The sequence below is a fragment of the Zophobas morio genome, unplaced genomic scaffold, assembly GCF_036711695.1.
Source record: "Zophobas morio isolate AGI-343-1 ecotype UQ-CSIRO unplaced genomic scaffold, CSIRO_AGI_Zmor_V1 ptg000014l, whole genome shotgun sequence".
Classification (NCBI taxonomy): Eukaryota; Metazoa; Arthropoda; class Insecta; order Coleoptera; family Tenebrionidae; genus Zophobas; species Zophobas morio.
The window spans coordinates 19286686-19314249 of NW_026972119.1; the positions used below are offsets into that span (position 1 = coordinate 19286686).

General features: G+C 30.6%; 1 protein-coding gene across 3 annotated transcripts; it reads right to left on the bottom strand.

Annotated features, from left to right (window-relative positions):
- Positions 1 to 212: 212 nt before the first annotated feature.
- On the bottom strand, positions 213 to 27115 carry LOC135128587 (mitogen-activated protein kinase kinase kinase 4). 3 transcript variants are annotated; one of them, XM_064055485.1, is made up of 11 exons: positions 26902 to 27115; positions 26611 to 26724; positions 26094 to 26562; positions 16709 to 18117; positions 16025 to 16160; positions 7795 to 7956; positions 7271 to 7737; positions 1298 to 1679; positions 954 to 1245; positions 787 to 893; positions 213 to 731 (listed from the first exon to the last, which is right to left on the bottom strand). In XM_064055485.1, exons 3-11 carry the CDS (start codon positions 26553 to 26555, stop codon positions 531 to 533), a joined length of 3618 nt encoding a protein of 1205 aa, XP_063911555.1. In that variant the 5' UTR covers positions 26556 to 26562; positions 26611 to 26724; positions 26902 to 27115; the 3' UTR covers positions 213 to 530. The 3 variants fall into 3 exon arrangements, with proteins under 3 accessions (XP_063911555.1, XP_063911554.1, XP_063911553.1); XM_064055484.1 differs by having other exon boundaries at positions 26611 to 26742; XM_064055483.1 differs by having other exon boundaries at positions 26611 to 26745.
- Positions 27116 to 27564: the final 449 nt, after the last annotated feature.

Genomic DNA, 27564 nt, shown 5'->3' on the forward strand with positions numbered 1-27564 from the left:
CCTTTTGTTTATCAAGTTATAATGAAGGTTTCTGATTGGTATTTAAGTATTATTGTAGCATAATTCTTAATTTCTCACTCGAAATAAGAGAGTTGCGGTTAAATTCATGCCCTCGTGGACTCGAAAAACGGAAGAGCTTTGATATTTTCTTAGATTTAATAAGCGTTTCCAGACTAAACACCGCCTGAAACAGTGGCAAGAAAAAACACAAATCAAAAATGAATTTCGTTTATTCAAAATATTTTCTGAGATAATTATAACAATTATTCATACACATGGTAGACCATCACCGCAATGGTGCGACTTACAAATATCACATTCTATGTTTCAATGACTCATGTTTTAAAATAATTAAAAAATATTACAGCTGTCTATTAACTGCACAAGCAATAAAATAATGTAAAAAATATAATCAGACTTAAATTACAAAATGATATGTATAAAAAAATGATGAGATTAAACTGAATCGTATAACAATACACTTAATTAAAAACATAATACTTGATTCATAAGGTACGTGAAATACTATATTACATAAAATCATCCCCGACCTTGACAAAGGTATGATCGAGCAATTCGTGAGCGCTAGCTCTCTCTTTGGGGTTATGTTGGAAACACAACTCCAGGAAATCCAATCCTTCGTCAGTCATGTGGTCGGGTGGGTCCGGGCTCTGACCCATTCCGACTTTGAACATAATTTGGTAATTGGAGTCAAACTGGTACCACGGTCGCTGTCAAACAAAACATTATTATTTTAAATCAAATTTGTACAAACCCAGATGGTACCTTTCCGGACGCCATTTCGACCACCACGCACCCTACTGACCAGATGTCGGCTGCTCTTCCATGACCTTCGTTCATGTTCTTAGTGAACACTTCTGGTGCCATATAAGCTAGAATAAATTTTAATGTATTTATATCATTCGTAATAAAAAAAAATAACAATGGGTTACCTTGCGTCCCGACGAATCCTTGCAGCTCCCCTGGCATCGTGCTATTCGACTTGATTTTAGCTGCGCACCCGAAATCCCCGATTTTCAGACAATTCCCGTTATCAGTCAAGAAAATATTAGCTGTCTTGATATCCCTGTGGACGATCCCGTGGTCGTGCAACACCGCCACCCCCGAGACCAGCTGACACGTGTACCGCCGCACCAGCAGCTCCGGCAGCCCGTTCTCGCTCGCCGCCACCAGATTTTCCAGCGTCCCCTCCGCACAGAACTCCATGAATATCAGCATTTCGTCCTGTTAAAAATTTATCTCGTCGTGAAATCCGCGAACATCGAGACCCACTCACCTTATGAACTTCGACGCCGTAATATCTGACTAAATTACGATGAACAATGCCTTCTAAAATTTTCATCTCCTCGCCCACCCTTTTTATGGTATGATTATCGTTGTGCTGGAGCGCCACCTCTTTGACTGCCATCATCTCGCCGGTTTTATTATTAACGGCGGTGTAAACCTTGCCGAAGCGGCCTTGCCCGATCTTGATGCCCCTCTGCCACGTGAAGGTGACCTCGCGCAGACGCCGCTTGATGTGGACCTTGGCGAAGCCGTTGCTGCAGGTCACGACTTTGCCGATGAGCTGGTGCTTGCTGAGCTTCTCGTCGAGGTAGGTGTCGAGGTGCTCGATGGCCTCCAGGCGGCTGTGTTTGCGGGTGTCGTCTTTGCGAGAACTAAAACGGATTTTCGGCACTCAGATAAAAATGATTTAATATTGCAAAATAATGAATTCAGCGCATTTTTTCGAAGTAGTGAGTTCTAATATTGAATCAATTGTGAAACGGAAAAAATAACCTTTCGACAGAACTTTCCTCGCCCCTGAAGTACAGCCCAATAAAATCCGCTTTGAAAAATTAGAAAAAATTTTTTCGATTTTTGTTTTCTGATAACCTCTGTTAAGTTAAAACCAGTGGAGTAAGTAACACTCCCGCAGCTTGTTTGATTTGATTTTTTTTTTAATTTTCCAATTATTTTATTTCTTCAGTTTTTCGATTTAAAATTTCTCTAGTATCTAGTTTTTCGTTTCAATTTTACGTTCCAGTTTTTTATTTTCTTTATTTTAAAAATGTTTCGTTTTGTTTCTATAATTGTTCTTTTTTCAGTGTGAAAATTTTCAATTATTCGGTTTTCAATTTTTATTATATTTTTGAATTTTTTGTTTCATCAGTTTTTGATTTCCAATTTTTCGAGCTTTCGTTTTTTCAATTTTTTCGATTTTTGATTTCTCAATTTTTCGATGTTTCAATGTTGCAATTTCACGAGTTCTCAATTTTTAATTTTTCAATTTTTAGATTTTTGATTTCTTCAATTCTTGGATTGTTATAATTTGTTGTTTTCCAATTCAATTTTTTGAATTTTTATATTTGCAATCTTTGAATTTTTCATTTTTAAATTTTTCAGTATTCTGATTTTTCAACTTCTGGATGTTTCAATTTTTAGATTATCCAATTTTTTGTTTTGTAATTTCACGAGTTTTTACAATTTTTAATTTTTCAATTTGAGGTATTTCAGTTTTCCGATTTGCAATTTTTTGTTTCGGTTTTTAGTTTTTTTAATTTTTCTTATTTCAACGTGAAATTTTTTGAGTTTTTGGATGTTTCAACTTTTCCGTTTTTCCATTTTTGATATTTCACATTTTTCAGTCATTGGATTTTGCAATTTTTCCATTTTTGGAATTCAACTCATTTTTGCTTCATTCCAAATTTTCGATTTATTAATTTTTTCCGATTTTTGAAAGTTCTCGATTTTTTGATTTTCAAACTCTCAATTCTTCGTTTCTGCAATACTTTGATTTGTAATGTTTCGATTTTGCTCTTTTTCCATTTTGCAATATCTCGTTTCCTCACTTTTTCGATTTTTCATTTTTTCCGGTTTTTTAGTTATTCGATTTTTCAGCTTTTCTTATTTTGCTATAATTTTTGTAATTTTCCAATTTTTGGGGTTTCCAATTTTGCGATTCGACTCATTTTTTCTTCTTTCCTATTTTTCGATTACTTAATTTTTTTTTCGATTTTCCAAGTTTCTCAATTTCTAGTTTTTCAATGTTTCAACTTTTCGTTTCCTCAGTTTTTCGATTTGCAATTTTCTATTTTCTAGATTTTGCTATTTCTCGTTTTTTCTATTCTTTAATTTGACATTCCTTCAAATTTTCGAGTTTACAAAGTTCCGAATTTCTAATTAATTTTTTAAATTTCAATTTCTTCAATTTTACGATATGAATGTCGTCGAGTTTTCATTTTAAAAATTTTCAGTGCTCCAATTTTCCAACTTTCGGATGTTTTCCATTTTTCATTTCTTCAATTTTCGATTTTTCAATTTTTGATTTGTAATTTTTGTAGTTTTCATTTTAAATATGTAATGATAATTTAAATTTTTTAAATCTGCCACTTTTTCAATTTTATGATTTTAGAATTTTTCAATTATTGGATTTTTCATTTCTTCGATTTTCCAATTTTTCCATTTTTGAATTTTCAATTTTTCGATCTTTCAATGTCGCAGTTTTTCGACTTTATAAATATTTCGGCGATTCTATAATTTGTGGATTCGATTCGTTTTTCTTCTTTCCAGATTTTCAATTCATTAATTTTTTTCGATTTAAAGTTTCTCAATTTTTTTCTTTTTCAAAGTTTCAATTTCTCGTTTTCTCTATTCTTTAATTTTTCATTCCTTCAAATTTTCGAATTGCAATTTTGGTTTCGGTTTTTTATTTTCTTTATTTTTACAATTTTTTGTTTCTTCAATTTTTCGATTTGCATATCGAGTTTTCATTCTTAAATTTAACATTTTGTCGATTTTCCACTTTTTGGTTGTTTTAATTTTTGGATTTGCAATTTAACGCGTTTTCAGTTTTTCATTTTTCAATTTTTAGATTTTTCCATTTTTCATTTCTTCAATTTTTTTATTTTTCAATGTTCCGATTTTATGAATTTCTTGTTTTTCAAATTCAATTTTTCATTTTACAATTTTTCAGTTTTCCGATTTTCCAACTTTTGGATGTTTCAGCTTTTAGATTCTGCAATTTTTCGATTTTATCATTTTTGTGTTTTCAAATAAATTTTTTTCAATTTTTGAATTTTGAATTTTTAAATTTTTCAGTACATATGTATTCCGGTTTTCCAACTTATAAATGTTTCAATTTTTGGATTATGCAATTTTTTATTTTACAATTTCACGAGTTTTTACAATTTTTAATTTTAAAATTTTAGATATTTCAGTTCTTCGATTTGCAATTTTTGTTTCGGTTTTAAATTTTTTCGTTTTCGGTTTTTCATTGTTCTTATTTTATAATTTTTGTTTCAATGGGAAATTTTTTGAGTTTTTGGATTTTTCAATCTTTCGATTTGCAATTTTTCGGTTTTGAATGTTTTCATTTTTCAAGTTTTTAATCTTTTATTTTTTCGTTTGTTCAATTTTTGATTTGCAATTTTTCTAGATTTGATTTTAAATATGTAATAATAATTAAAACTGTTCACTTTTTCAAATTTACCATTTCTGAATTTTTACATTTTTCAATTATAGGATTTTAAACCTTCTTCATTTATTGATTTTGAAATTTTTCCATTTTTAATTTTTCGGTTTTCCAATCTTGGAATTCGATCCATTTTTTCTTTCCAAATTTTCGGTTTATTGATTTTTTTTTCGAGTTGTGCAATTTCTCGAATATAGGTTTTTCAAACATTCAACTTTTCGTTTTTGCAAGTCTTTGATTTGCTGTTTTTCGATTTTCTTCTTTTTCGATTTGCAATTTCTCGTTTTCTCAGTTTTTCTATTTTTCATTTTTTGTTTTATCAGCTTTTCTGCTGCTGCTGTAATTTTTAGATTTTACAATTTTTGGGTTTTTCAACTTTTCGATTTATTAATTTTTTTTCGATTTTCGAAATCTCTCAATTTTTAGTTTTTCAATGTTTCAATTTTTCGATTTTCCATTTTCTGGATTTTGCAATTTCTCGTTTTTTCTATTCTTTGATTTTTCATTCCTTTAAATTTTCAATTTTTCAAAGTTCCAATTTTTTTTCCAATTTCGGATTCTTTAATTTTTAAATTTGGTAATTTTTCGATTTTCAATTTTTCATTTCTTCAATTTTTCGTTTCGGTTTTTATTTTCTTAATTTTTATAATTTTTCGACTTTTCAATGTTGCTATTTTATGTAATTATATGAAAATTTTTTCAATTTCAATTTTTCATTTTTTGTTTCCTCAATTTTACGATATTTTTCAGTTTTCTAATTTTCCAACTTTTCTTTGCAAGTTTTAATTTTTAGATTTTGCAATTTTTCGGTTTTTCCATTCTTCATTTCTTCAATATTCAATTTCTCAGTTTTCCGATTTTATAATTTTTGATTTTTTTAATTTCAGTTTTTTCAATTTTTTGATTTGCGTTTTTTCGAGTTTTTATTTCTAAATTTTTCAGTTTTCTGATATTCCAACTTTTTTGGATGTTTCAATTTTTAATTTTTCAAATTTTCGATTTTTCCATTTTTCATTTCCTCAATTTTCGATTTATCAATGTTTCGATTTTATAATTTTTTATTTTTTTAATTTCAATTTTTTAAATTTTTTGATTTGCATCTCTTCGAGTTTTCATTTTTAAATTTTTCAGTTTTCTGATTTTCCAACTTTTAGATGTTTTAATTTTTGGATTTGGCAAATTTTCAATTTTTCGATTCGGTTTTTTATTTTCTTTATTTTTATAATATTTAGATTTTTCAGTATTACGATTCTATAATTTTTTGTGTTTTCAATATCAATTTTTGATTTTCTTGTTTCCTCAATTTTACGATATGCATCTCTTCGAGTTTTCATTTTTTAATTTTTTAGTTATCCAATGTTCAAACTTTTTTGGATGTTTTAATTTTTGGATTTTCAATTTCAAGAGTTTTTTATTATTTTTATTTTTTTTAATTTTAATTTTTCGATTTGCATCTCTTCGAGTTTTCATTTTAAAATTTTTAGTTCTCCTATTTTTCATTTTCGTTTCGGTCTTTATTTTTATAATTTTTGGATTTTTCAATGTTGCAATTTTTTAATTTTTGTTTTTTTTTTTAATTTTACATTGATCAGTTTCTCCATTTTACAATATTTCGATTCTTGACTTGCAATTTTTCTAGTTTTCGTTTTAAATATGTAATAATTTTGAATGTTTAAAATTTGTCACTTTTTCAATTTTACGATTTTAGAATTTTTCCATTTTTCAATTACTTCATTTTTCTGTTTCACAATTTTTCGTTTTTCAATTTTGTGATTCGATTTTTTTTTCTTCTTTCCAATTTTTGATTTATTAATTTTTTTCGATTTTAAGTTTTTCAATGTTTCAATTTTTCGTTTCTTCAGTTCTTCGATTTGCAATTTTTCGATTTTCCACTTTTTCGATTTTGTAATTTCTGGTTCTTCCAGTTTTTCGATTTTTCAATTTTTCGAATTAACAAAATGGAAAAATTGCAAATTTGCAGCATTGAAAAATTAAAAATGAAATTACGAAAAAGCATAAAATAAAAACTTTGATGGGAAGTGAAAAACTTGAAAAATCGAAGAACGAAAAATTGGAAAATCCATAGATTAAAAATTGAGAAACGTCAAAATCGAAAAAGTGAAAAATTTAAAGAAATCGAAAAATCGAATAATTGAAAAAATAAAGGAAATTAAAAATTGAAGAAACGAAAAACGGAATAATTTGGAAGTCGAGAAATTAGAAAATTGAAAAAAACTAAGAAAATGAAAAAACGAAAAATTATGAAATCAAAAAATTTGTAAAACTGAAGAGAAGGAAAAACGAAAAATGGTGATATCAAAAAATTGGTCGAACCCAAATAAATCCAGATTTTTCGAAAAATTATAAGATTTGATTTTGCAAATTTTATTTTTTTATAATAACCCTTTAAGTTCGTTATCCATTTTTTTGGAAGAGGATAAACGAACAAATTTTGATTAACAATTTACCATGATTTTGAAATATTTTTTTCATAAAACTTTAGAGAAAACGACAAAAAAACAATAAAATATAAACTAAAAAAAAACTATTAGTGAAAGCCTATTTTAGTACAAGAAAATGTTATGAGGACAAAAATGTTGCTCAATTAGATTCTTAGATTAGATGAATTAAATTAAGTCAGGTTGCTCGATTATGTTCTTATGTACTTAACACTATGCCAGATTTTTGGATGTTGTTTTTTTATTTTAATTTTAATTTGTAATTTCAATTGTATTTTCCATTCCTTCGTTAGATGATAGGGTATCACAATGGCTAAGACTATGATGTTACACTCACCTCCTGTGACTGAAACTGATAGCATCCAAGCTATCCCCCACCGGCGACCCTTGCTCCATACTCGTCTTTCTCCCGTTCGACCTCTGACTCTTGTACGTCGGCCTCGGGCTCGGCGACGACCCCCTCGACCTGATCCGTATGTGCTCCAGCGAGCTCCTCGGCGACGCCGAGTAGAACCCGGACTCCGGCGTCGACGGCGCCGTCGTTCCTATCACGTGACTAATGCAGACGTCCATGTTCCGCTTCAGATCCTCGAACTCTTCCTCGGTCAGATATTGCGTGTTTCGCGGTTCGCAGACCGTGAGGAGAAACTCCAAACCCTGGTACGCCCAGCGGGGCCTCATTCCGCGGCCTCTTTCGCATCGGTCCGTCACGAATTTCATCCATAAATTTGCGAACTGTACCATGCTGCGGGCGAGCTTCTGGCGCTTCTCGCTCGGCATGCTCTCGGACATCTCTTTGTAGAACTGAAATATTGGAGGTAAATCGGATGTGAAGTGCTATGAATATTTTATTGGGTTTACTTCGAATCCGAAGCGATAGCCTTGCATTAAGATTTCTCGGGTGCGGGAGACTAGGGACGTCCGTTCGATTTCTTCGAATAGGTCCATGTTGATTTGATCGAATTCGCTCTGGACGCGCCCGATGGCGTCGGGGATGGAGCATTTTAGGGAGATAATGGCCATCTGAAAACGAATAAGTTAGATGTTACAAAAGTTTAGTGAGAGTACAATTGTTTGAAATAATCTATCGATTAATAACAATTTGACGTAACTCAGTACTATAAAATGTCTGTTTGGCATAAAGTTGTAGCAATGAGAGCGCATCCCATTATTTGAATCAGTAAGTTTACGTAACTTTTATATAGGATTTTTTATTTGTAAATTTTGTGAGGGTTATAAAGGATTTTATTAGGTCATAAAAACAATAAAAAGCAAGCACCTTCTGTTATTCATTCAATGACACTCAAAAAGAGCGTAGCCCACATAGAAAATGTTAAAAAAAAATGGAATCTTTGGGAAATTAGAAAACTAATCTTATAAAGTTAGCAGCTACGATTTAATGAAAAAAAAATTATGACAAGACAAAATTCCTTAAACAGTATCCAATTGTGCATTTGAAAAGATAAAAACTGGATGCGGTTTAATACGTAGGATACTGAAATGAAACAAAAGTTAAAAAAGTGTCTAAAGTTATTTACACCGAACTTCCGTTAGTTTTCTCCACATATGTACTATGTTTAGAAATTTTTTCTTAAATGGTAAAACGCTAGCCAAAAAATCATCCCTACCAACAATGGGATGACATTCCTTCAAAATGGTGAGTCACCAGAATCTGACAACGGACTGTCAGTCAGTAGCGTAACATGCACACTTCAGAAGGGGGTTCTTTTTTTAAAATTATTTTGTTTAAATCGCAAACAATAACACAAGGAAACATAAACTTAAGTGAACTAGTCAACACGTTAGCACGAATGCGAATGAATCTATTAGGCACTAATCTAGACAGGTACAGGTACCCATCGCAGGTACAAAAGTTCACTATGACAGAATAACGATGACGTACGCCTCTGAAGGTGCGTCTTCTCTTTTAGTTGCATTTTTTTTTTGGTACCCTTTTTTCGCACTTTTGTGTTCTCCGATTTCTCATTTGTGTACACTGTTTGTCCTTTTTTTGTGTTTTGTCACTTTTTGTGGTCACCTTTTTTTTGTTGCATTTTTTTTATTTTTGTGAGCTTCTTGTTCTTTTTTATTCGCATTTTTTTGTCACTTTTTGTGGTCGTCTTTTTCTTATTTTTTATAGATTTTTGTCTTGTTTTCCGATTTTTTGGCGCCTTTTTTATGAACTTTTTGCTGTTTTTCATTGTATTTTTGGCTGCATATTTTTGACGTTGACGCCCTTGTGTTCGTTACATGGTTTGTGATCCTTGTGTTTTTTTTTCTCATTTACTTATAGTTGCTTTTTCTTCGCATTTTTATTTGTTATCAGTTTTCACATTTTCGTGCACTGTCCTTTTTTTTTTGTTTTTGGCACCTTTTGTAGCCGTTTTTTTGGCACTTTTTGTAATAACTTTTTTTATATAATTTTTTGTGGACTCTTTATTGTTGCGCTTGGTTTGTTTTTCTTTTAAATGATCTTTTTTTCATTTTTTACAGTGGCCGTTTTTGGGTTTGTAACGAAGCGAATTTTTTTTTCTTGCCTGTGCTGTGCAGAGCCCTGAAAGAACCGACCACCGAAGTACCGTTTTGGGTTTTCTGCCTGTCTGCGTACCGGTTTTGAATCGCCGCCCCTGAGCCAAATCGTACCACCGTCACCGTTGTTTTGTCGTTACCGTCAAAAGTAGAAAAAAGCGTCGTCGTCTCCAGGTCTAAGAGCAGCCCGTCCTGAAGGAAGTCGCCGTTCAGGAGTTTAATTTGTCTTGTAGTTATTTAAGTTGATTTTAGCCTTGTAGCTAGTGGCAGAGAATAAATCCCATTTATTGTTTAAAATTTATTTCCATTTTATTTGAATTCTCTTGTTTCCGCGGGCGCTCACCACCTGGAGATCCGTGTCTCCGGCTTGAAAGCAACCCCGGTTCTGCCTGACCGGTGGCGTGAACGTATCCGCACAAGCGTAGGTCGGCCAGATGTGTTTCTATTTTAGGGGTACTAGTCGGCCCAAGGCTTGGCACGCAGGCACACCGCCCCCATGCGATATTGGCGAAATTCCGGACCGTCACCGGCCGTCCCACCGGAATTTCGTCGCAGGTTTTTTTACCTCATTTTTTGTAGTCGCCTTTTCTTTTTGTCGTATTTCATCTATATTCTTTTGTCACGTCTTTTTGCCGCCTTTTTTGATATTCTTTTTGTCGTCTACTTCTCTGTTTTGGTCACTTTTTTTGGACCATTTTTTATCGTTGTAGCCTTTTTCGCATTTTTTAATGTTTTTTGTTCTGTTTTTATTTTTTGTGGACTTTTTGTCCTTTTTCATTTTCTCCTTTTGTTACTTTCTTTGTCGCTTTTTGTTTTGCGTTTATGTGCCTTTTTTTCGCATTTTTGTGTTCTCTGTTTTCTAATTTGTGAACGCTGTTTTCTTTTATTTTCTTTTTTTGTTTTTTTTTTGTAGCTTTTTGTAGCCGTTTCTTGTCACTTCTCGAATTCAACTTTTTTGTAGATTTTTTTGTCACTTTTTATAGTGACAAAAAGTATACTTTTTGTGCATTTTTTTACTTCATTTTTGACTCTTGTTGAACGCACTTTTTCTGGATTTTCTTGTCATCATTTTTTGTTTTCATTCCTTTCTTTTAATAGTCTTTCTTTGTTGCGTTTATTTGCTCCTTTTTTCTCATTGCAGCGAAGTCGCATTTTTTCTTTTACTCAGTTTTTTTATTTTATTTTCTTTTTTCGTGTTTTTTTTGCTCTCTATTATTGCAGTTTTTTTGTTGTTTTTAGTCGCATTTTTGTCGTTTTTCATTGTTTTTTATTAAAACTTCTTGACTCTCTCAGTAACCAAGTAAATAATCTTTTATTTTGCGATTCCTCGATTTTTCAGTCTTCGATTTTTCAATTTTTCGAATTTTTAAATTATTGAATTTTCAGTTTTTCCATTTTTAACGTTTCTGCTTTATAGATTTACAATTTTTCGATTTCTCAAGTTCCTGATTAATTGATTTCATGATTTTCCCGTTTCTCGATTTCTAGACTTTTCATTGTTTCAATTGTTCAGTTTCTCGATCCTTAAATTTTTCTTCCATTTTCCAATTTTTCGGTAATTGAGGGATTTTTCAATATTTAGGTTGTTCGATTTTTCAATTTTTTGATGTTTCTGAATTTGCATTTTTTCTTTTCTCAATTTCTTGATTAGTTGATTTTTTCATTTCCCGATTTCTCTGTTGTTCAGTGCTTCGATTTTTAAATTTTTCGATTCTTCAATTTATTTTTCAATTTTTGATTTTTCCATTTCAAAATTTTAGAATTTCCAATTTTTCGATTTTTTGATGTTTCCATTTCTCTATTTTTCAATTTGTCAATATTTCAATGTTTCACATTTAAAATTATATTTCTCGTTTTTTCGATTTTTCAGTTCTTGAATTTTTCGATTTCTCGATCTTTCGACTTCTCAGTTTTAGGTTTTTCAGTTTTTTCATTTTCCAATTTTTCGGTAATTCAGCTTGGGGATTTTTCAATATTTCGGTTCTTCGATTTTCAATTTTTTTTTTACTTTTTCGATTTTTGAATTTTAGGTTTTTCAATTTCGCGACTAATTAATTTTGGATTTTTTCAATTTATCGATTTCTCAACTTTTCAATGTTTCGACTTCGATTTTTTAATTTTTCGATGTATCAATTTTCAGATGTTTCAGTTTTACAAATATTTTTCAAGTTTCCGACTCTTTCGTGTTCGGATTTCAAAATTTATCAATTTCTTAATTAGTTGATTTTTTCATTTTCCGATTTCTCTGTTTGTCAGTGCTTCGATTTTTAAATTTTTCCATTTTTCCGATTTCTCGATTTTTCAGTTTTTCGATTCTTCAATTTATTTTCCATTTTTCAATTTTCGATTTCAAAATTTTAGAATTACCAATTTTTTGATGTTTCCATTTCTCTATTTTTCAATTTGTCAATATTTCAATTTTTCAGTTCTTGGATGTTTCGATTTCCCGATCTTTCGACTTCGCAGTTTTAGGTTTTTCAATATTTCGGTTGTTCGATTTTCATTTTTTTTTACTTTTTCGATTTTTGGATTTTAGGTTTTTCAATTTTTTTCAATTTCGCGACTAATTAATTTTTGATTTTTTTATTTCTCGACTTTTCAATGTTTGGTTTTCTGAGTTTTTCGACTTCGATTTCTTCATTTTTCGATATATCAATTTTTAGCTGTTTCAGTTTTATCATTTTTTAAGTTTCCGACTCTTCAGTGTTTGGATTTCTAAATCATTCAATTTAGGTTTTTCAATTTTTTTCAATTTCGCGACTAATTAATTTTTGATTTTTTGATTTCTCGACTTTTCAATGTTTGGTTTTCTGAATTTTTCGACTTCGATTTCTTCCTTTTTCGATATCTCAATTTTTAGCTGTTTCAGTTTTATCATTTTTTAAGTTTCCGACTCTTCAGTGTTTAGATTTCTAAATTATTCAATTTCTGATGTTTCTAAATTTGCATTTTTTCTTTTCTCAATTTTTTGATTAATTGATTTTTTATTTCCCGATTTGTTTTTCAGTGCTTCGATTGTAAAATTTTTCGATTTTTCGACTCTCCGATTTCTTGATTTTTCTATTTTTCGATTCTTCAATTTATTTTCCATTTTTCAATTTTCGATTTCAAAATTTTAGAATGTCCAATTTTTCAATTTTTTGATGTTTCCATTTCTCTACTTTTTAGTTTGTCAATATTTCAATGTTTTACATTTAAAATTATATTTTTCGTTTTTTCGATTTTTCAGTTCTTGGATGTTTCGATTTCTCGATCTTTCGACTTCTCAGTTTTAGGTTTTTTAGTTTTTCCATTTTCCAATTTTTCCGTAATTCAGCTTTGGGATTTTTCAATATTTCGGTTCTTCGATTTTCAATTTTTTTTACTTTTTCGATTTTTGAATTTTTGGGTTTTTCAATTTTTTTCAATTTCGCGACTAATTAATTTTTGTTTTTTTCGATTTCTCGACTTTTCAATGTTTCGTTTTTTCAGTTTTTTGACTTCCATTTTTTCATTTTTCGATATATCAATTTTCAGATGTTTCAGTTTTACAAACATTTTTCAAGTTTCCGACTCTTCGTGTTTGGATTTCTAAATTTTTCATTTTTTGATGCTTCTAAATATGCATTTTTTCCTTTTATCAATTTCTTAATTAGTTGATTTTTTAATTTCCCGATTTCTCTGTTTTTCAGTGCTTCGATTTTTAAATTTTTCGATTTTTTGACTCCCCGATTTCTCGATTTTCCAATTTTTCGATTCTTCAATTTATTTTCCATTTTTCAATTTTCGATTTCAAAATTTCGGAATTTCCAATTTTTCGATTTTTTGATGTTTCCATTTTTCTATTTTTCAATTTGTCAATATGTATTTCAATGTTTCACATTTAAAATTATATTTTCCGTTTTTTCGATTTTTCAGTTCTTGAATGTTTCGAGTTCTCGATCTTTCGACTTCTCAGTTTTAGGTTTTCAGTTTTTTCATTTTCGAATTTTTCGGTAATTCAGCTTGGGATTTTTCAATATTTCGGTTCTTCGATTTTCATTTTTTTACTTTTTCGATTTTGAATTTTAGGTTTTTCAATTTTTTTCAATTTCGCGACTAATTAATTTTCGATTTTTTCCATTTTTCGATTTCTCGACTTTTCAATGTTTGGTTTTTCCGGTTTTTTGGTTTTTTCATTTTCCAATTTATCGGTAATTCACCTTGGAGATTTTTCAATATTTCGGTTATTCGATTTTCAACTTTTTTTTACTTTTTTGATTTTTGAATTTTAGGTTTTTCAATTTTTTTTTCCAATTTCGCGACTTATTAATTTTTGATTTTTTCCATTTCGCGATTTCTCTACTTTTCAATGTTTCGTTTTCTCAGTTTTTCGACTTCGATTTCTTCATTTTTCGACATCTCAATTTTCAGATGTTTCAGTTTTACCATTTCCAAGTTTCCGACTCTTCAGTGTTTGGATTTCTAAATTTTTCAATTTCCGATGTTTCTAAATTTGCTTTTTTTCTTTTCTCAATTTCTTGATTAGTTGATTTTTTCATTTCCCGATTTCTGTTTTTCAGTGCTTCGATTTTAAAATTTTTCCATTTTTTATTCTCCGATTTCTCGATTTTTCAGTTTTTCGATTCTTCAATTAATTTTCCATTTTTCTATTTTCGATGTCAACATTTTAGATTTTCCAATTTTTGGATGTTTCCATTTCTCTATTTTTCAATTTGTCAATATTTCAATTTTTCAGTTCTTGGATGTTTCGATTTCTCGATCTTTCGACTTCTCAGTTTTTCCATTTTCCAATTTTTCCGTAATTCAGCTTTTGGATTTTTCACTATTTCGGTTCTTCGATTTTTGAATTTTAGGTTTTCAATTTTTTTCAATTTCGCAACTAATTAATTTTTGATTTTTTCCATTTCTCGACTTTTCAATGTATCGTTTTCTCAGTTTTTCGACTTCGATTTCTTCATTTTTCGATATCCCAATTTTCAGATGTTTCAGTTTTACCATTTTCAAGTTTCCGACTCTTCAGTGTTTGGATTTCTAAATTTTTCAATTTCTGATGTTTCTAAATTTGCATTTTTTCGATTTTTTGATGTTTCCAATTCTCTATTTTTAAATTTGTCAATATTTCAATTTTTCACATTTAAAATTATATTTTTTCTTTTTTTCAGTTGTTGGATCTTTCGATTTCTCGACTTCTCTCTCATTTTAAAATTTCGGATTTTTCGATTTTTCATTAATAATAATAATCTTTATTCACGTAGAACTCCTTTTATAGATTTGAAAATTTCATTCTACCCTATAAATTTTTACTGACAATAACGAGACGGATAGTAGTACAATGGTAAGAAATATTTATGGTGAACACCAGTTTACCCGAATTTGTCGGAGAACATTTAGCAGGTAGTGAGTGACGATGGGCCCTGTCCGGACCTGGATTGTTCTGCTTTCTAACATCTGGGGATTACCGGCACGCGCCAACTTTAAGTTGTAAATATCTCTTGCTATTGTACTACTGCCCGTCTCGTTATTGCCCATAAAATTTTATCGGGTAGAATGAAATTTCCAAAACTATAATACATTATTATTTTGTAACAGGATGAGCAATAAGAACACATGTTGTTTTACTTTTTAGAAGTCAAAAATTATAATTTATAGAAGAAACTGGATGTTTTTGACTGTACTTCAGAGGCGAGGAAAGTGTCTAAATAACTTTAGACCAATTTTCATGTATTCCGACTGACCTTTTCTTAGACTGTATCACCGTAGTTTATTTCGGAAATTCCGATGCGACGTTGCCAAGTGATTCCAACTTTCCCGAATTTTTTGACAAAAAAAAATCGCACTAGGGTTATTTTTCAAATCTCTAAGAGTGGATTAAAAATCCATCATATTTAAAAATCGTTTATGTATTTCCGTACAAAAATACAACTATATAATAATAATGTGTGTGACGGATAAGCAATTACTATTTAGCAACACACCATCAAATATATTAATAAAAATATAATATACAATATCTAATCCATTTCTAAGCCAACCATATAAACTCCATTTATAAGATTTAAAGACAACCGTACGCAATTTTTTTAACAGAACTATACAATGATACATAAATCATCCAGTTACTATCTTGTCAGAAACATAAAATAAATAAGTCCACACTATTTTTTGGTATTCTGTAAAAAAATAACGAAATGATTGATATTTTTTGGAGAAGACGACATAAATTTTTTGTTGAGTCATTCATTTTAATAAGTATGTACACATTTTGTCATTTCAATCAATAAATTTACTAAAATCTGGTTCTTGTTTTTGAATGTCTATTTTCCTTCAGGGACGCAATCCCAAACATTTGTTTTTTTATGTCACAAATAAAATATCACAGCCAGAGTGAAAGTCCCGCATCACCTTTTTAAATTAAGTATGTGCTAAAAACCCTGACGCAGAGAAAATTATCGCGACTTTGATCGCACAAAGCCGAAATTTGCTTTTCAAATGTAGGTGTGAAAAACATTAGTGTTATCAGTTAAATTCAACATCCTACTTTAACAGGGGATTATTGAACTCTTATACACACACGACTCACCGTCAGTTCTATCCTCGATTCCTTGGGAAGGTCGTGCTTGAAAACCGTCTTACAAAAAGCGATGGTTTTGATGCACATCTCCCTTTCTTCGTTGAATATAGATTGCATCTCGCGGCAAATCACGAACACGGTTTGTCTAAAAAATGGAGAGAAAATGAAAATGGAGGTCCTACTTCAGAGTACAGAAAAAAATCATTATGTCACGTGTTTTTTTTTTTGTATCAAATTATATGAATACGATCACAAACAATGAAATTAGAGTATGTACAAATAAATTTGTCACTGTTGCTACGGCAGATGATATATGGCTGAAATAATGATAATGTAAGCTTATTAGATGAGTCATAAATTACTGTCAATTGTTTCCTATTTGTCTATAATTGCGACGAGTATAAAAAGTATTTTACGGTATTTCCATATCATTATTATTATTATTATTATTAGGTGATGCGATTAGAATAAACATCAGATCACGCCCTTGAAAAAAGTGTTTTATCAACAAATTAATTAATTCGGCAACAATTTTCTCATCCCTGGGGTAATGTATATTGCATCAGTCAGACATACATGTACACAGGCGGCTAGATAACTAATCGTGTTACTTTATCAGACAATTAAATTATTCGATTTTTGTGTATGATGTAATTAATTTTGACACTAAATTGTCGTTTCTTCCATACTCACTTCATCACGCTTTTATCCTCTCCGGGTACATTCCCCAACACATCTTCGATTCTATCCCGTAACCTCTCGGCCACAGTTTTCAAAATCGTGCACAAAATATAACAGAACTTCCTCCCCAGAAGCTCCGACCCTCCCGGTACATGCTTGATCACATGACACGAAAAATGCCACTCCTCCTCCAACAAATTCTTCTGGAAAGTCTCATGATGCAGCAGCGCCCACTGCTCCAAATAATCCAAATAATCACTAAACACCCTCAACATACACTCATCAAAGTCCCTGATTTTATCCGCGTAAACCTCGTTGTTTTCTTTGGTATCCGACAACGCGCCGTCTATATACTTGAGAATCTTGTCCTTCTGCTGAGTGGCCACCTTAAGCCCCTCTTTGAGCTCCCGCATCAGTTGCCGCACGCTAAGCGGCGACGGTTTCTCGGGTTTTTGTTCCAAGCGCATCTTCAAAAACTCGTGGATCATCTTCAGGGGAATAGCGGCCAAAAAGAGAAAAATTGATCGGTAGGACGGGAGGTTCAGGGCTTTGGCTTCCGGGCTGCAACAGCCGAAACGTTGCAGCTCCTCTTCTTCGTTATCGCAGCACACTTTAGCGTAGATTTCGACGTCGTCGGGTTTGATCAGAGTGAGTTGCGCTTTGCGCAAAACGAACATTTGTAGGTGGTCCAAGAAACCTAAACTTTTGTGCAAGGATCGGGTTTTGAGGATGTTTTCGATGTATTTTCGGTAGGGGGAGAACGACGATTCGGATTTATGGACGCTGAAAAAGGGGAACTGGGCGAAATTGAACGACGTGATTTCCCAGGTGGTTCTGGCTTCATATAAAGACTCGTTCATCGAAGACGACGAACTGTTGTTGCTATCAGAGGGACTAGTCGAGTCTGTACTATTTCGATCGTCTTCTCTTTCCCGACCAACTTTGTTCTCTAACAGTTTTACCATGATCATCAGCTTCAGTCGCTGTTGTCGGGTCATATTGTACCATAAACTTATCGCTTTCACGCGACATATAAACTCTGGACTGCTATACAGGGGGTAAAGTTCGGCAAAAGCGTGTCCCGAAGGGAATAGGGCTTCGGCTGCGGATAGTCTTTGCATCAGGTCTTCAATATCTCTGAGTGCTTCGTTTTGGGCTTCTAAACACGACATGCAATAAATTGACAAACAACCGGAACAATCGTCCTCAACGCCACTGTCACTGTTTTGGGTGGAGTAACACCTAGAATGGCGTTTGAAGCGATAAGTCATAATGTCTTTGAGGAGGGGTTCCACTTTCTCACGTTCTGTACACAGGTATGAGTCTTCTTCGACGGGGGTGCGGTCGGCGTGGAAGGCTTGCAGCTCAAGCCAGATTAGATCTTTGATTTCGTTCTGCCATAAGTGCTCTTCCCTGCTGAGCTGTAAATTTACATGGTTAATAATATTAATTTAATTAATTTCTGGACAATTATAGTTCCGGATTTGAAATGAGGACTAAAGCAATAAATATTTTACGTGTGACGTGTTTGGAAATTTTGTGTCGGGAATTACGGGTCTGTGAATGCAATTGTAAATTATTAATAGCTTAATTCTACGACGTTTACGAGAAATTCCAAATCACTTAAGCAATTTAGCCAATTCACTATTGAACTAGGGGAACTATAAGCGACAAAATCAATATTTTTTGTTTGTAATGTTTTTATTTGTTCACATATTGAGCATCAGGCAACATGTGAATTACACATGTGGCTCGGTAATTAAAATATTGTGTAATTTGGAAGTGGCTGCAGTTATTTTAAAACGTGATAGACATGTATTCTATAAAATAATAATGTGTCGGCAAATATTACGCTACTTTTATCTCTAATGACTCATTACAATTTATTGAAGCAAACTTAGGAACTTACCGATAGTAAAAATGCATCTAAAGATAATTTTAGACATTGTTAAAAAATAATTAATTAACAAAAAAGCAACGAGAAAATTTATCTATTTCTGGAATTTAAAAAATATATAATTCGAGGCAGAAGTTCCAAGGTTGAGAAGGCGTTTTGTCCTAGAAATGACAACGAAGCTGCAAAAGTATAATATAATAATAAATCATGATAATAAAGTCTGTTAACACTATCTAAAATGATTGTGTGGTTTCCTCACTTGCGACAAAACTTACATTACACAATTTATACTACATTAACAATTTTCTTTATTCATTACCATAAAACCTTAAACATCTTTTTTTTGTGAAAATAAATTCTGTTATTGAAATACAAGTAAAAACTCGCGAATGACGAAACGAAAAAGTGCGTCAAAAAAGGCCCCAAAAATAGAGACAAAAAGGCTTCCAAAAAATATACAAAATGTAAAAATAGCGACCCAAAACAAAGTAGCAAAATCTATGACAAAAAAATGGGATAAAAAGGTCAAAACAGGCATAAAATAGATAAAAATGTGCTAAAAAAAGAACAAAAAATGCGACAAAAAACACAAAAGGACGTTAAAATAAAAACGACAAAAAAGGTGCCAAAAAAGATAAAAAAATGCTCTAAAAAGCTGACAAACAAAATTGTTACAAAAAAAAATGTCATAAACAAAGACATTAAAAAGGGAAAATAAAGCTACCACTGGAAAAAACAAGGAAGGAAAAAAGCATAAGATAATACTATAAAAAATGTGAAAAAAAAAGCGACAAAGAATGATTAAAATGACGTCATAGAAAACGTTACTGTAGAAGTGATAAAAAAATGTTACAAATTTTAAAAGAAATTTAACAGCAATTCTGCTGTAAAATTTATTTATATACTTATAATTAACCATTGTAAAGTGCCATGACTGTAAATAAACTTCATTCCATTTTAAAAAGGCAGTAAAATGTAGACAAAAAGCTAAAAAGTGGACCTAAATAAAGTGGGAAAAAAATATAAAATGACACAAACATGTGGACAAGAAGCAGAACAAAAAAAAATGACGAAAAAGGCTGCAAACACTTGACGATGAGAACGTTACAAAAAAAAAAATGCAAAAAGGGCATTAAAAAGTGAGACAAAATAAAGCAACAAAAAAATACGACTGAAAAAAAGTAAAAAAAAAGACATAGAATAATACAAAAAGACGACAAAAGATGTGTACAAAAAATGTGATAAAATAAAACGCAACGAAAAGAGGCGATAAATGGACAAAAAGTTTAAAATAAAAATCTCAAAAATAATGTAGAAAGGCTACGAAAAACAAAAAATAAAAAAGGTGATAAACTGAAGACAAAAAAAAACATTAAAATTGTGACAAAAAATGGGCCAAATTAAATTAAGCCGCATAAATGGAAACAAATATCAAAAAAGGCATCAAAAGGCAAAAAATGTGGATAACAATCAAGTTGAAAAATCAATAAAAAGCGATGAAAAACAGCAAAAAAATATAGGTTAAGAAAAATGTCAAAAAAGGCACAATAAGCGGAATAAAAACACGTTGAAATAAAAGCAGAAACGCAACGAAAAACTGGATAAAAAAGTTATAACAAATAAAAAAAGGCGATAAAATAAAGACAAAAGAAAAACAAATTAAAAATATGAGAAAAAAGTTCACAAAAAAGCCAGGAAAAAATGGGAAAAACGGCAAAAAAGACGTTAAAATAAAAACGACTAAAAAGATGTCAAAATGATAAAAAAGGCTGCAACACCTTGACAAACAAAATTGTTACAAAAAAAGTAATAAAAAAGACATTAAAAAGGGGACAAAATAAAGCAACGACTGAAAAAAAAGGAGAAAAAGAGGTCAAAAAGGCATAAAATTATATAACAAAAAAAGTAACAAGCAACATTTTCACATTTGCACAAGAATATTCAATAAAGACGTCAAAAACGATGATTAAAGAAGGCTACGAAAAACTCTACAAATGAAAACGTAAAAGCGACCAGAAATGTTACAAATTTTAAAAGAAATTTAAAAGTAATTTTGCTGTAAAATTTATTTATATACATATAATTAACAATTGTAAAATGCCATGAGCGAAAATATATTGCATTTCATTTCAAAAAAGGCGGTAAAATGTGACCAAAAAGCTAAAAAGAAGGCCTAAAAAAAATGTCGGTAACCAAAAATTTAATTAAAAAAAAGGTCAAAAAATATATAAAAAGACACACAAATGTGGACAAGAAGCAGAAAAAAAGACGTGAAAAAAGTAAAAAAAAGATATAAAAACACAAAAAATACTACAAAAAAAAAAAGTTAGAAAGAAAGTGACAAAAAAGGCATTAAATTAACAAAAAAAGGCGACAAAAGATGTGCACCAAAAAGGTGATAAAAAAACGCGTCGAAAAAAGCGAAAAATAGACAAAAAAAAGCGACATAAAAGACGATGTCAAAAAATGTAGAAAGGCTACGAAAAACGGGACAAAAAAATGGTACAAAAAATTTAAAAAATGATAAACTGGAGGCAAAAAAGCTAATTAAAATGGTTAGAAAAAAAAGCGAAACACATAAAAGCATAAAATGACGTTGAAATAAAGGCGTCAAATAAAAGCAGAAATGCAAGGAAAAATTGGACAAAAATAAAATTATAAAAAACAAAAAAGGCAATAAAATGGAGGGAAAAAGAGAATTAAAACGGTGATATGGGGGCCAAAATAAAGTGGTAAAGAAATGACTTAAAAAAAATGTAACTCAAAAACCTCAAAAAACAACAAAAAAGTGAACAAGAAACCGGACGAAAAAGGAGAGATAAAGGTCACAAAAACGCGACGAGAAAAAACGGTTTTTCGATTTTACGATTTCCCGATTTTTCCGTTTTAGTTTTCCGTTTTTTAAATTTTAGATTTTTCAATTTTTTTTATGTCTATTTCTGGACCTTTCGATTTATCAATGTTTCAGATTTTAAATTTTTCGTTCTTTTAACTTTTATTTTCTTCGATTTTTTGGCGTTTCGATTGCTCGATCTCTCGATTTTCGGGTTTTCAAGTTTTCGATTTTTAAAATCTTTAAATTTTTCGATTTTAAAAATCTTTCATTTTTCGATTTTTCGGTGTTTTGGCTTATAAAATTTCTTCTTTTTGTAATTTTTGATTGTTCAATTCCAGATTTTTCGATATTTTTTTCGATTTATATGTATAATTTTCCGTTTTTTAAATTTTAGATTTCTCGATTTTTTTTTGTTTCGATTGTTGGATCTTTCGATTTTTAAATTTTTTGACATTTCCATTAATCGATTTTTTCATTTTTAAAACTTCAATTTTTCGAATTCTTGACATCTCGGTTTTTGTATTTTTAACATTCTTCAATGTTTCGATTTCTCGATTTTTTAAGTTTCCGAATTCTCAATTTTGGCAACTTTTCAAAATCTGCTTTGTTCAATTTTTCACGATTTTAATTATACGTTTTTTTAAATTTTATATTTTTCGATTTTTTGGAGTTTCAATTGCTCGATCTCTCGATTTTCGATTTTTCAACTTTTCAATTTTTGGATTTCTGGAGATTTCGATGTTCCGATTTTTGATGGTTCAATTTCCAGACTTTTCTATTTTTCGATTTATTTTCATATATTTTGATTTCGAATTTTGCGATTTTTCGATTTCTCGACATCTCGGTTTTTCGATTTTATATAATTTTCCGTTTTCTAAATATCAGATTTCTCGATTTTTTATTATGTTCCGATTCTTGGATCTTCCGATTTTTAATTTTTTTAATATTCCCTTTAATCGATTTTTTTATTTTTAAAATTTCAATTTTACGAATTCTTGACATCTCGGTTTTTGTATTTTTAACATTCTTCAATTTTTCGATTTCTCGATTTTTCAAGTTTCCGAATTCTCAATTTTGTGAACTTTCAAAATCTGCTTTGTTCAATTTTTCACGATTTTCATTATTCGTTTTTTTAAATTTTATATTTTTCGATTTTTTGGAGTTTCAATTACTCGATCTCTCGATTTTCGATTTTTTCAATTTTTCGATCTGTTAAAATCTCTGATTTTTCATTTTCTCATTTAAAAGAAAATTTTTTACTTTTCAATTTTTCAACTTTTCAATTTTTCGATTTCTAGATTTATGGAGATTTCGATGTTCCGATTTTTGATTGATCAATTTCAAGATTTTTCGATTCTTTTACGATTTGTTGCTGTTTCGATTTCCCTATTTTTCAATTTTATATACTTTAATTCTTAGATTTTAATTTTCCGTTTTTTAAATTTTAGATTTTTCAATTTTTAATGTGTCTATTTCTAGACCCTTTCGATTTTTAAAATCTTTGAATTTTGGTTTTTTCAATTTTTCGATTTATCAATGGTTCGAATTTTAAATTTTTTGTTCTTTAAAGTTCTATTTTATTCCATTTTTTGGTGTTTCGATTGCCCAATCTCTCGATTTTCGGGTTTTCAATTTTTCAATTTTTAAAATCTTTGATTTTTCGATTTTAAAAATTTTTGATTTTTCGGTGTTTCGGCTTTTTTGTAATTTTCGATTTTTCAACTTTTCAATTTTTGGATTTCTGGAGATTTCGATGTTCCGATTTTTGATGGTTCAATTTCCAGATTTTTCGATTTTTCGATTTATTTTCACATATTTTGATTTCGAATTTTGCGATTTTTCGATTTCTCGACATCTCGGTTTTTCGATTTTATATAATTTTCCGTTTTCTAAACTTCAGATTTCTCGATTTTTTTTTATGCTTCGATTGTTGAATCTTCCGATTTTTAATTTTTTTAATATCCCCTTTAATCGATTTTTTTATTTTTAAAATTTCAATTTTACGAATTCTTGACATCTCGGTTTTTGTATTTTTAACATTCTTCAATTTTTCGATTTCTCGATTTTTCAAGTTTCCGAATTCTCAATTTTGTGAACTTTTCAAAATCTGCTTTGTTCAATTTTTCACGATTTCAATTATCCGTTTTTTTAAATTTTATATTTTTCGATTTTTTGGAGTTTCTATTACTCGATCTCTCGATTTTCGATTTTTTCAATTTTTCGATCTGTTAAAATCTCTGGTTTTTCATTTTCTCATTTAAAAGAAAATTTTTTACTTTTCGATTTTTCAACTTTTCAATTTTTCGATTTCTGGATTTATGGAGATTTCGATGTTCCGATTTTTGATTGATCAATTTCAAGATTTTTCGATTCTATTACGATTTGTTGCTGTTTCGATTTCCCTATTTTTCAATTTTATATACTTTAATTTCTAGATTTTAATTTTCCGTTTTTTAAATTTTAGATTTTTCAATTTTTAATGTGTCTATTTCTAGACCCTTTCGATTTTTAAAATCTCTGAATTTTGGTTTTTTCAATTTTTCGATTTATCAATGGTTCGAATTTTAAATTTTTTGTTCTTTTAAGTTCTATTTTATTCCATTTTTTGGTGTTTCGATTGCTCAATCTCTCGATTTTCGGGTTTACAATTTTTCAATTTTTAAAATCTTTGATTTTTCGATTTTAAAAATTTTTGATTTTTCGGTGTTTCGGCTTTTTTGTAATTTTCGATTTTTCAACTTTTCAATTTTTGGATTTCTGGAGATTTCGATGTTCCGATTTTTGATGGTTCAATTTCCAGATTTTTCGATTTATTTTCACATATTTTGATTTCGAATTTTGCGATTTTTCGATTTCTCGACATCTCGGTTTTTCGATTTTACATAATTTTCCGTTTTCTAAATTTCAGATTTCTCGATTTTTTTTATGTTTCGATTGTTGGATCTTCCGATTTTTAATTTTTTTAATATTCCCTTTAATCGATTTTTTTATTTTTAAAATTTCAATTTTACGAATTCTTGACATCTCGGTTTTTGTATTTTTAACATTCTTCAATTTTTCGATTTCTCGATTTTTCAAGTTTCCGAATTCTCAATTTTGTGAACTTTTCAAAATCTGCTTTGTTCAATTTTTCACGATTTCAATTATTCGTTTTTTTAAATTTTATATTTTTCGATTTTTTGGAGTTTCAATTACTCGATCTCTCGATTTTCGATTTTTTCAATTTTTCGATCTGTTAAAATCTCTGATTTTTCATTTTCTCATTTAAAAGAAAATTTTTTACTTTTCGATTTTTCAACTTTTCAATTTTTCGATTTCTGGATTTATGGAGATTTCGATGTTTCGATTTTTGATTGATCAATTTCGAGATTTTTTAACGATTTTTTGCTGTTTCGATTTCCTCGTTTTTCAATTTTATATACTTCAATTTTTCGATTTCAATTTTCCGTGTTTTAAATTTTAGATTTTACGATTTTTCAATTTTTTTTAAGGCGACAAAAATGTGATAAAAAAAAGGGCAAAAAACGCTACGAACAATTTGACAAACAAAACGTTACAAAATGATAAAAAAGCAATAAAAATCAGGGATGACAAAATAAAGCAACAAAAATACGACTAAAAAATGGATTCAAAAAGGGTCTAGAAATCCATAAAAAAAAACACAACAAAGACAAAAAATGTGGACCAAAAGCGGGACAAAAAAATCGAGAAAAAGTCCACAAATAAGACGTTAAAATTACGGTGACAGAAAATTTTGTTTAAAAAAATTTGGAAGAAGAGTAATTCCATTTAAACAATAAAAGTTATGATCGATTAAAAAAATTAAAAATTCAGATGAAATATTTGCAATATTCGATTTAAATCGACCTAAATCTGACAATATTAACTAATATATTAACTGTAAAAACTGAACTACGTCGCCAGCTACAAAAACACGATCAAAGGCAGCCATGGACTTTTGAAAGTTTGTCTTTGATCGTCGCATTTTCGACTCAAACTCAAATTGATGCCAATCTGACGAGACAAAAATTCTATCAAAGACAAATGTTCAAAAAACCATGGCTGTCTTCGATCGCGTTTTTATTGCTCTTTCGGTACAAGTATCAAAGATGGAAAGATTACGTAATCAATTTTCTGGTAGGGATGAATACATTAATTTTAGTTAATATTTTTAGGAAATAAAAGTATATTTCTCAAACCCAAGCAGTTCCTGTATCTTGGAACGTCAGTAATGACGTAGTCGGATTTCTTAACGTACGATTTAATTACATTTTCGTTAGAGTCATAATCCCCCAATCTAAGTTAATGTTTTAACAACGCTTCATGGAAGTTATTACGTATCTCTCAGATAAACAATAAAATGTGATAGTCAGAACTTACTTTTTTAGGTTAACACAGAGATAATTTAAAGACTTTACTAATAACAATTCTAGACGATAACTAAGTAATCGATTCGGTAGTTTCCGAGAATTAAAAAAAAAATTTCAAACGATAAAAACACGTAAATGGGAAAGCCACTTTTAAAACCCTGTACGTTATAAAACGTCAAATTCCATAGTCGCCATTATCTCAAATTTTAAGTCAATTATGAAACTTCAAACTCCCACCTTTTTGTCAAACTGTTGACTACAACTAGAAAGTGTCCATCACTGCCACGAACTTACCACTCTTCGATGGCTCCTCTCCTGCGTCTTATCCCCGCACCCCATTCGAATCAACATCGAGAAAGTATTATAAAAGTCCACCCGACTCTCCGCACATTCCTCCGTCGTCACCTCCCTGCTATTCACCTCATTTTCCTTCTTCGTTTTCACTTGTTTGGGGCACGGCACCGTCCGGCACGACAAACTCATGAACCTTTTGCAGCTCTCGATCTGATAGCTCGGTTGGGGGGTTTTCGGGGGCTTGTAGTCCTGCGTCCTCTCCGAGGCCGCCTGAGCGCTCGCGATATCCAACTTCAAATCGCGCTCCGACCCCCGTAGCATTTTCATCTGGCGCTTGCTCGTTCTCTTCGAGCCCTGATCAGAGTCGTTTTCGGCCTTGGCTACTAGCTCCTCGAACATGCTGCTGATGGTGTTGCGCCTGCTGATGGGCTGCTTGGCCTTGACTACCTTAGGGGATGACATGCTGCTGCTACGGAGGGTGTTAGTACAAGGGATGGGAAAAGTGAGTCAGACTTACCCGGTGGTTTTGTTTCTTTGTCTTCGTTCGCGGTTCTTTCGCAAGATTTTCGTCCGTGGGGGGGTTTTCCCGTACTGGTCGTAGTCGCTCAGGTCATAGTCTTGGTCTATGGGGCTGTAATCAGCCATAGTCCTTCTGAAGATGCGTTATAACAAACAATCAAAGTTGCGTAATGTAACAACCCTTACTGCCATTTGTTAAAGCATTCATAGCTTATATCACTCACTCATCGTAATTATAATCTCTTATGGTAAACAAATTAACTTGATAACACTAATGACAAATACTCACACATTTTTATCATAGTTTACATAACCTATCGATGTCAATGGGCACAGCTTATTTCATATCTCCATAAATCACCATAAAATCTGATTAATACCGTGGTTATTGTTTTAGTTCAGCGGCCAATTAATTTCACGATTTCGTTTTTTGGTGTGCTATTCACAATTCGACTTGACGATCGTAAACGCACGTCAACCCATGTTTCGGCGTAGTGTTGATAACGATGACAAGTGACGGATGACGTAATGGCGGTGAGCCAATCAGAGAGTGGGTTGCGTAGTGTTTGTGATTGGCGAATTTTCGGTTGCGAATTTTGAATTTGAATCTTTTTGAGAGGTTTTTAATAAGACTTTAAAAAATTAGAAATATGTATTTTATATGATTGGTTACAATCTCTGAATTTACACATTAACTTTTAAATATTGATATCGCATTATTTAAACAGTGAATTGTGTTAACATTTAATGTTTGTTATTATTTCAACAAACAAGTTATGTAATAACGATTATTAGGAATACTGTTGTAAATAAAATAAGCGTTCCATTAAAACTTTATATTTACTTTACATTTTAAATTGTAATTAGGTGAAGTTATGAGCAGCTAAAATATAAGTAGACGGAGTGTCCCAAATTTATGACGCTAAAAATTCAAGATTTTATTACGAGATTA

Excerpts from the sequence above, each read along its gene's own strand:
- LOC135128587 (XM_064055484.1), bottom strand. The coding sequence starts at position 26,738 with ATGGCTGATTACAGCCCCATAGACCAAGACTATGACCTGAGCGACTAC. Across the intron at positions 1,680-7,270 it reads ATCAGTTTCAGTCACAGGAG|TTCTCGCAAAGACGACACCC; the intron begins GTGAGTGTAACA and ends AATCCGTTTTAG. Across the intron at positions 894-953 it reads AGGATTCGTCGGGACGCAAG|CTTATATGGCACCAGAAGTG; the intron begins GTAACCCATTGT and ends AATTTATTCTAG.